Below are 10,000 nucleotides of genomic sequence, written 5' to 3'. Positions count from 1 at the left end.
TTCACCAGGCAAGAGATGTCATCTGCCCGTTGGAAAGAAGCCGGGACTCATGCAAACTAAAAAGCGCCCTTACGCTCTAGTTTGATCGGGGGGCCGCAACTAAGATCAGAGGGATAAACTTTCCCGTTATCGGAACAAACATTTTATTTCCAGGGTTCCTCACTTGTTTTTTACTTCTTTTTTACGAAATGCAATTCCGGACGACCGGAGCGGAAAACCTCTCCCGACAATTGGAGAAGGAGAAAGCCATTCCTACGGGCCTGGAACTGTGATGAATGAAGTAAGAATTTCGGGCTAGGGCCTGAGAATTTACATCTAGGTGCTTGTCTAGTTCCCGGTGAGACCGTTGACTTTGCGAAGGCCCGAGGTCCCCGCCTTCTTTGCTTGAAGCTCAGGTATTCTTCCTTCACCCACTTATGAAATTGAAGCATGTAGTCTCGCCGCTAGTAGCCATGCTACCTTCTTTGGCCCTGCCTTACACACCTTATTTATCCTGCCTGCCGCCCTTGGAAACAGCCTTCCTTAGCTTTCGCCCTCCCACAGGAAACAGAGTTCTTTAATTTGAAGCTCCGTACTCTTGTGAAAACGGACTACACTGTCTCAACCACCCGCCTTTCCCTTCTTTTGTTTGTTCTGGACCCGAAAATGCCCGTTCGCTTGTCATTGGGGATCCCAATCTGACTTGCTCGTGGTTTATTAATGTTGGGGTTGTTTTTACTTACCTTTCTGTCTATGAAAGAAATGAATCAAAAATCAAGATGTCGATGAAAACGTATTTTATCCCCTATCGCACGGAAAGGGAAACCTATAGTTTGTTTGATAGGCCCGGAAATGCTTCTTATTGGTTCCCTGCCCCCTATCGATGTGAATGGATTTTTAGACTAAACCCAAGACCACGCTCTTCCCTTTTGAGTCTGCTCTTAGGTGCCTAGCCCGAAGAAGGAAAGACGAGGCATAGCAAAGGCTAAGGCGATGGAAGCAAGACTGAGTCCCTGTGGGGAAGGCCTATTTTGCTTTGATACGAAGGAGTTCATTAGCTGCTTGGTAGGCTGCTTCTTGATTCAGTATTTGTATTGGATTTCTTTTCTGATTTAATATACTTACGCGTAGAAAATGTGACATAGAGCCATACCGGCCAACCCCTCTCTCCGTTTCGAAAACTGGACATCAAAATGCCTTGCGCTCACGGCCCCTTCTTCACGTTGAAGTGAATCGTGGCAGCAGCCCGAGGTGGGAATGAATCCTTCTTGTGCGCTTTCAAATCTTTCATCAACTGTTGGGTTCTCCCGGGGAACTCGCCCTTGGGATTCAGAAATATCTGTTTCTGCTTTTCAGGCACTACCTGTCCACCATTTCACTCATCCTATCCATCCTTTCCGCGTAATCCATCTTCGAGCCGCGGCCGAAAGAACTACCTTTCACATCCAAACTCGGGGTCCTACCCCTGTCTTTCGCCTTATCGCCCTTACGCTCCTTCCCTTGCCAATGGATCAGAATCTTTTCCAACAACGTCCAGGACTCTATCATCCCAACCCCCCTACGACTGAGGAATCGAACATCAAGAGATAGAATAAGGCAAGAGGCGCTCTAGTTAACTGATAGATAAGGCACCCGCAAGCAGGGACCGAAGAGATAGAAAAAGGGAAGACACGCCAATCGACCCGAATAGATAGCCTGTGGGAGAATCGGTGCACCCAACCTCAAGATAAGAAGAAAAGGCCGCTTCGGATGCCTTCCCTTTCGTTCGCCTCTTCCCACAAGAAATGACGTAAGTAGTAGTGCCCTTTTTGGCTAGTTACGAGAACTCAACAGTTGAGACGACTCGACTCGTATCAAGAGTAAAAGCTCCTGACTAGCTTTAGAGCACACGGCAATTGGTACTACTTCGCTATCGGTCACCGTTAAGGACGATTCGGCTTGTGTTCATCGAATTGACTCCAGAGAAGAAAAGCAAAGAAGGAGCTTTCTATTTGGGTCCACTCGATGAGTATCCCTTGAATTTACGTTCCACAAGTGCAAAGCCTTCCATTTCGGCGGGTTGAAAGCGCCATAAAGGACTATGATCTCTTTCGTCAGAAAAGAAATTGCGTAAATTCTGCCTTTTTTGATCCCAATTTCCCACTCTTTCTGTGAGGCAAAACCTCACCACACTACACTGCACTTCGACACAAGAGAAGAGGACCGGGCGCTTTGTATCTTCGGGATAGGAGTTGGCGGTCTTCTTTAAGAGAACTTCAATCTAATACTCATTATGGATCAACTCATGTTTCCACTCTATTTTCATTACGAGGATGTATCACGTCAGGATCCGTTGCTCAAACCGAATCACGCCAACGTTATGGAAGTTCCTGGATCGTGTAAAATAATAGTAGTACCAAAGACAGCACCTTCTATCAAAAATGGAAAATTGGCTATGGAGATTCCGTGCGGTCAGAAATTAATACAGACACAAAGGGCTTCAACAGGAAAGTCGTTTCGATCCAATCCATTCTTGGGGTCAAATAAAGACAAAAAAGGATATGTCAGTGACCTAGCACGACAAAGCACTCTCCGAGGGCATGGAATGTCACATTTTTTGGTCAGAATATCCACAGTAATGTCTCTGTTAGATTCTCCGCTCGAAATAAGGGAAAGGTCAATTCAATTCTCGATGGAAACGGAATTTTGCGAATTCTCCCCCGAACTGGAAGATCATTTCGAGATCTTCGAACATATTCGAGGGTTCAATGTTACTATTGTAACTTCGGCCAACACACAAGATGAGACTTTACCACCGTGGAGCGGCTTTTTGCAAAAAGATGAGGGGGAAACTCAGTAAGATGTCGGAGAAGCGAAATATACGAGATCACAAACGCAGATTGCTCGCGGCTAGGCTAAATATGAATTGAGACGAAAGCTTTATAAAGCCCTTTGTAAAGATCCCGATCTTCCTAGTGATATGCGGGACAAACATCGTTAGTTGTTGTCCAAGTTGCCAAGAAATAGTGCCTTTGCACGAGTCAGAAACCGATGTATTTACACGGGTCGCCCTCGTTCCGTATATGAGTTCTTCCAAATTTCTCGTATCCTTTTTCGTGGATTAGCATCTCGAGGTCCTTTGATGGGCATAAAGAAATCGTCTTGGTAGCAACCACCAAACCAATAGAACAAGGGTTAGCTCCGCAGCAGGTCTACAAGCAAGGTAAGTAGGTCCATTACCAGCCGGCTCCGGATCGAAAAGACCTAACGGACTAATCCCTTATCTAGGATCGTAGATGCTAACGGGGCGGGAATCGAAGTGGGGGACCCCTCTACCGCCTGTGTCTATCTCCTGTCAAGTATGCTCCCCAGACATAGACTACGTACAGGGTAGTACTCTTGGAAAGATAGAATATCACCGCGTGAACATAACATTACATTAAGTTACGAATGTAACTCCCGAAGGATCGACCACTATTCTAAATATAGTAAGGCGGAGAACTGTTGTTCAGTGGAGCGCCGGAGTGCGGAGGTTGTTCCCATCATTGAAGTCAGGGTGTGGGACTGAGCCTTCCGAATGAGAAAGAAGAAAAGTGCAACGTTTCGTTGGAAAAACCAACGCAAATATCATATTGACTTTCTCTCGCCCTACTTCTAAAGATAGATAGAAAAGGTTGGAGAGAATTTCATAAAGTCATTCTCTCCTTTCTAAAGCTGCGCAAGGCGGCCCCCCAGAACAAAGCCCCACCCCTCTTTTCCCCTTTTAATGAAGGACCCTCGCCTCGCTTCCTATTCATTTGTGGGTCTGGACCCGATTTTGATTTTTTCAATTTCGAGAATCAACCAACGGAAAAATCCGTAGCCCAGGTGACTCACAGCCTCCCTCTCGCCCAAATAAATGAAATGGGATGAATCAAATCAATAAGCTTTTTGATTGATTCAGGGCGCAGCGAAGCCAAATTCAATCAAGGAAAGGGGGCTTACTTTTCCTGAGGCTGATTCATCCTATTCAAATTTAGCTATGCTAATGGAAGAGGAAAAGTTTTCAGATGAGATGGACCCCCAAGAGATGAGCGAGAACCCCCAATTGCTTAGGGGTCGCACTCTGTCCCGCTTGGTGGACGAAATCTTCTCTCCTTTTAGAATTCTTTCTCCCACACACCTTTTTTGCCCTCTTTCGCCGAGGAGGAAAGAATAATCTAAAAAGCGGACAGAGACCTAAATTTCCATTAGATTCATTCCTAAGCTTGCTTTGTTGCAGCAAGATGATCAGTCCGAGAGTGCTGGAGAGAAGAGAAAGCGGTAAAAACCTCTCTTATTCGGTCACCGAGAAGTCGGACGACTCTTCAGTAACCCAGGGTGATCCGACCCCTTCGACGCTTTTTTCGCTGTATACCCCCTCCATCCTTCGGAGGTGGAAGAAAGGGTACTCACATTTTAATACATAGTAGGGCCCCAGAACGCTAAAAGGTGGGGGAACAAGAGTTGTCACGATAGAAAAGAGAAATAAATAAATGACTATAAGGAACCAACGACTCTCTCTTCTTAAACAACCTATATCCTCCACACTTAATCAGCATTTGATAGATTATCCAACCCCGAGCAATCTTAGTTATTGGTGGGGGTTCGGTTCGTTAGCTGGTATTTGTTTAGTCATTCAGATAGTGACTGGCGTTTTTTTAGCTATGCATTACACACCTCATGTGGATCTAGCTTTCAACAGCGTAGAACACATTATGAGAGATGTTGAAGGGGGCTGGTTGCTCCGTTATATGCATGCTAATGGGGCAAGTATGTTTTTCATTGTGGTTCACCTTCATATTTTTCGTGGTCTATATCATGCCAGTTATAGCAGTCCTAGGGAATTTGTTCGGTGTCTCGGAGTTGTAATCTTCCTATTAATGATTGTGACAGCTTTTATAGGATATGTACTACCTTGGGGTCAGATGAGCTTTTGGGGAGCTACAGTAATTACAAGCTTAGCTAGCGCCATACCTGTAGTAGGAGATACCATAGTGACTTGGCTTTGGGGTGGGTTCTCCGTGGACAATGCCACCTTAAATCGTTTTTTTAGTCTTCATCATTTACTCCCCTTTATTTTAGTAGGCGCCAGTCTTCTTCATCTGGCCGCATTGCATCAATATGGATCCAATAATCCATTGGGTGTACATTCAGAGATGGATAAAATTGCTTCTTACCCTTATTTTTATGTAAAGGATCTAGTAGGTTGGGTAGCTTTTGCTATCTTTTTTTCCATTTGGATTTTTTATGCTCCTAATGTTTTGGGGCATCCCGACAATTATATACCTGCTAATCCGATGTCCACCCCGCCTCATATTGTGCCAGAATGGTATTTCCTACCGATCCATGCCATCCTTCGTAGTATACCTGACAAATCGGGAGGTGTAGCCGCAATAGCACCAGTTTTTATATGTCTGTTGGCTTTACCCTTTTTTAAAAGTATGTATGTACGTAGTTCAAGTTTTCGCCCGATTCACCAAGGAATATTTTGGTTGCTTTTGGCGGATTGCTTACTACTAGGTTGGATCGGATGTCAACCTGTGGAGGCACCCTTTGTTACTATTGGACAAATTTCTCCTTTAGTTTTCTTCTTGTTCTTTGCCATAACGCCCATTCTGGGACGAGTTGGAAGAGGAATTCCTAATTCTTACACGGATGAGACTGATCACACCTGATTAGTGAGAAATTCTGACACCAATCATTTACGAGTGAGTATTACACCAAGAATTTACAAGCGGATCGAGGAATGAAGGGAGAGGAATTAGAAAAGAAAGAAAGAGACGGATTTCGAATTAGAGTAAGGGCACGCTAAGACATTCCTTTTCGTGCTTTCTCTCTACGCCTTCAACAATGAGATTTGAAAATCTGATTCTTTCTCTACCGCTTCCTGACGAATGACTGATAGGAACGGATTGCCTGGGCTTCCCTGCATCCGATCGACTCATACCTCCCAGCCCTGTCTCCAGGATCTCATTCAATAGATCCAACCGGGTAGATAGAGGACTTCGTCCCTCGCTTCCTTTGCTCCATTGGCACCAAAGATCAAGAATTCGAGATAGAAAGAAAGATTGTAAGGTGGGCTTAACTGCTTTCGAAGGAAAGGTGAGCAGCTATAGCTTCATTGTTCATCTTCCCCTCGCTACCGGATTAGTGAACTTTACCAGCCTATGCTGGATGGGATTGGATTCAATTCAAAATTCAAATTGAAGTATGATACTTTTCTTATATCTGATAATTCTATATCGGAAACATATATAAATAATAAAACATATATAAATAATATATATCCGTCTAACAATTTCTCTTGGGGTGTTTACATATACTCATAATTGTTGTTATAATTATTATTAATAATTATAATTGAGAAGGATTTTTTGATTGAAAAAATCCATACTGATTAGTTATATATCAAGTTGTATTTTCTTATGTCATTAGGAAAACCAAAATTGGAGATTCAAATCCAAGAATCGTTCATGCATTCTAAGTCAATAGTTAATGGTTCCTATTTTCATAAAGTTGAATTTTGGATTTTGCGACTGAAAATCCACATTTGATTTTTCAATAGATTTCAATAGAAAGGTAAGAGAAAGTTTTGAACATTATGAATTTTGAGATAGACTCAATCGAAATTGAAAGGATGAATCAAACCCAATCAAAAGGGAAGAAGGATTAGGATTTCTTTGACTTTTAGGAAAAATTAAGGAAAACAGAACTCAAGGTGCAAGTACGATAAAAAAGCAGTTCAGTAATCCGGGAAAGTTTTCATCTATTTTGTATTTGTAGCATTTTGGCGACATGGCCGAGTGGTAAGGCAGAGGACTGCAAATCCTTTTTTCCCCAGTTCAAATCCGGGTGTCGCCTGATCAACAAAAAACTAGAAATCTCTTCTTTTCTTCTGTTGATATAACCCGCCGAATGATTCCCCAGCAGAAGCAGAGAAGGCAGACTGTTGATACTTGTTTGATTCTAAACATCTGGTCTGGGGGTTTTTCTAAAAAATTGGAAATATCCTTGCATTGCATATTTAGGCTTAGGCTAGGCTTCAAGGAAATATTCGAATGCTAGAGGGGCTATCAAGACTTCGCAATTACCTTCTACTACAAATACAAATTTTCTATTATTAATCCATTGTATAATGACTGGACCTTGGGTTAGATTGGAGAGCCCGATAGGAAATATAAATAGTTGTGGAAGGGGGCGGAAGATACTTTATTATATACGAGGAACTCACGAAAATCTCTGAGTGCTCAAGCATCCAATCAATTGAAATGAGGGTCAACAAAAAAAGAATAGGACCTATTATTCCTACATGTTCCATTAGTAACATTCCTTACTGCGGATTTTGCTTGTGTTTAGATAAAGATCTAGTTAGACTTGCCAGGTAAAACCTAAAAATGGCTGGAGAATCATTGCTAATCCTCAATCCTCATCCAATCCAACTCAAGCACCAGCAAAGGTAAGAAAGGCTATTGGCCTACTCGAGACATTGAATAGTGTCAATTAGCTCCTTTTCAAGCAGCAAGAGGGCTTTCTAACAAAGAGAACTCCTCTAGTCGAAAAGAAAGAATCACTCACCTGGGTGGAATATAAGATTCGAATCAAATACGAACGTATTCAACAAAGAAAATTCCCAGGCATTGGTTACAGACAGGACAATCGAACCTGAAAGGACAGACATAGATTGACCTACCTACTAAGAACCGGACAGTCGAGAGACCGGAGAGATATTATATTGATTGGTTTAATCACAGACCAGACAGACAAGCATCAAAGCCCAGAAAGCCACCAACCATCGAAGCGTTAACCGTAAAGCCTGATGGGGAAGAACCCCTCTTCCGCATAAACACAGAAAGGAAAGTCAACAGTCCCAGAGCCTATTCTTTCAAAGAGCGCATTCCCATTCCCCGCACCCTATTATCTTATCTAGCGGCTCTTTCTGTGCGTGGTTCTCTTTTATACTCTTGATCTGGGAAGCAGGCACTCTTCTGTAAGCCTTCGAGAGGGTTCGTAGCCTTGCTAACGGTTTTCAACCTCACTCAGGGAATCTAGAAAAGTTTTTTTTGAAAGTGTTCAGAAATCGTCTGTGAACAAATCGGCTCTTGCAGCTCATAAGGTGCGCTCTTTCGTTCATTAGCTAGGGATTCGCGTCTTGATTGCCTGCGAAAGTCATAGCTCTTTAATTGCTTAGGAGAACCGGCCTTATTTAGTAAAGTAAAAGCCTTTTCTTGCTTTCCTATCTCAAGTTATTCTCCGTGAATCCACCTATGATGAAGCTTGCACCAGCTTTGGATTAAAGAAGATCGGCTATAGAATCGAAGAAAGGAGCGAGAGACCTTCTGGCGCCCCGGTTCCTTCTTTCCCCAACTCCTTCTTCTCGGAAGAAAAATAGTGGATTAGCAGACGATTCGGGAATAGAGCAGTGGCCCTATGTTGAGTAAGGGGTGAGAAGGTGCTCCTGCTGCTAAGTTGGAACTGGGGAAGTTAAAGCAGGACGTCTGGTGTGACGTCGTCCCTATGGACGTATTACATATCCTACTCGTATTACCTAGGTCTTCCGACTAGGGTGTTACCTGCGTAGGAAACCTGTTTACTTTTAACGGCAAACGCGGTTCTTGCCATCAGAAAACTTTGGTTGGCTAAGGAGAAAACGTGTTGGCATACCATTTCTGGACGTGGTGGAAGAGTCCATAGAATGCTATGCCTTGATAGCAAAGCCAACTAGCAGAGCCAATGCGAGGATCGGTGGGATGCCGTAGCTTTAAGAGATAGGGTCGGAGTCTCAACTACCACACAACTACTATACCAAACGCACTCCACGAGTGGATTAGTTTTTTAACTAGACAGAGACTTCTAAACTATAGGCGTAAAGCAGGTCATGAACCCACAGTTTTGTCACAGCTTTGGAATCCACATGCTAGATGCGAGGCTTCTTGTCGAGGCACAGCTTTTATTCCACGGTTGTACCATCGCCTTATCGTGTTCCAGTAGCCGCACTTGCTACTGTCTTGGTGTTCCAAGGCTTTCTATCTGGCTTAGCAGCCCTTCTTCTTCTGGTGTGCCATGATGGTATGGAAGATGAATTTTCTCTGGCCGTTGCAGGGCACTTCTTTGACTAAAGCAACAAGGGCTTTAGGAGTTACACCGGTTTGCCTTCTGGCTTGACTGAATGGACTGAGACCGAGGAACAGCTATCGTGCTACTGGCTTTTAACCGAATTGCTACTTTCTAGCTCTTAGCTTGACTACCTCTACCGAGAAGCTCTCTCTCGCTTCAGCCCAACCAATTCACAGACGATGAAAAGAAGTCCTCAAATCCTAAGTACACTAAGTGGGTAAAGACGAAGCAGTTGCTCGTTAGCTGGATCAACGCCACCTCCGGATGGAAAGGACAAGGAGCTGTCGGATGTCAATCTCTTTTCTTTTATGCTGCATGCAGCTACCTTCCATCGGCACATTATTCGCTCTGCTACAACGAACGAACTAAATGGCAGACCATCGAGAGTGAGTGAACGGCTAGCCAAAGCTTCTCGTTTGGAGAAAAATCGTGGTGGAAATGCGGTTGAAAGCTGAAATGAGACGACAGAACGAGTGAAAGAAGTTACTGATGAGCAGAGGTAGAGGATGCCCTTTTAGTGGCCTCGTGCGGTACTCAATAAAGACAAGCGCAGTCGATAGTGCCTTTCATAGAACGGTGCCTATGGGAAGTAAGGGCTAGAGGATGCTAATCACTAATAGAATCTACGGTCTCAGTTGGCTGAAACCTTTCGGATTGCTTCCGCTTTTGCTTCTACTAGAGCGTAGCGCGAGCCTTGCACCCTTCAGCTGACGCTCTCGTTTCGCGCTGGTGCCTTGCTTCAGCGCTAAGGCTTTTATAGCTATGAAGTTGTTATTTCTGCTTTATAGCGTTGAAGTCGTTTTCTGCTTTCACTTCGGCCTTGTTAGATAGAGTCTCACTTTAAGGTCGAGTAGCTTCTTGGTCGCCAACACTCAATCGTCTGACGGTCGCCAACTTTCAAAGAGTT

General features: G+C 43.8%; 3 protein-coding genes and 1 non-coding gene across 4 annotated transcripts; all 4 read left to right on the top strand.

Moving 5' to 3' along the window:
- The first annotated feature begins 1,236 nt into the window (after positions 1-1,236).
- On the top strand, positions 1,237-1,569 carry orf110b (hypothetical protein). The gene has a single exon. It carries the CDS (start codon positions 1,237-1,239, stop codon positions 1,567-1,569), a length of 333 nt encoding a protein of 110 aa, YP_009049705.1.
- Positions 1,570-2,263: 694 nt separating this feature from the next.
- rpl5 (ribosomal protein L5) lies at positions 2,264-2,818 on the top strand. Its single transcript has one exon. It carries the CDS (start codon positions 2,264-2,266, stop codon positions 2,816-2,818), a length of 555 nt encoding a protein of 184 aa, YP_009049704.1.
- Positions 2,819-4,472: 1,654 nt separating this feature from the next.
- On the top strand, positions 4,473-5,654 carry cob (apocytochrome b). Its single transcript has one exon. The coding sequence runs from the start codon at positions 4,473-4,475 to the stop codon at positions 5,652-5,654; it is 1,182 nt and encodes a 393-aa protein (YP_009049703.1).
- Positions 5,655-6,768: 1,114 nt separating this feature from the next.
- Positions 6,769-6,840, top strand: trnC(GCA). The gene has a single exon. It is a non-coding gene; the product is annotated as a tRNA-Cys (tRNA).
- The last annotated feature ends 3,160 nt before the right edge of the window (positions 6,841-10,000 follow it).

This window comes from Capsicum annuum, mitochondrion (genome assembly GCF_002878395.1).
Source record: "Capsicum annuum cultivar Jeju mitochondrion, complete genome".
In the NCBI taxonomy this organism is placed as follows: Eukaryota; Viridiplantae; Streptophyta; class Magnoliopsida; order Solanales; family Solanaceae; genus Capsicum; species Capsicum annuum.
Note: the sequence above shows the minus strand (reverse complement) of the source record. Positions and strands in the feature narration are given on the sequence as shown.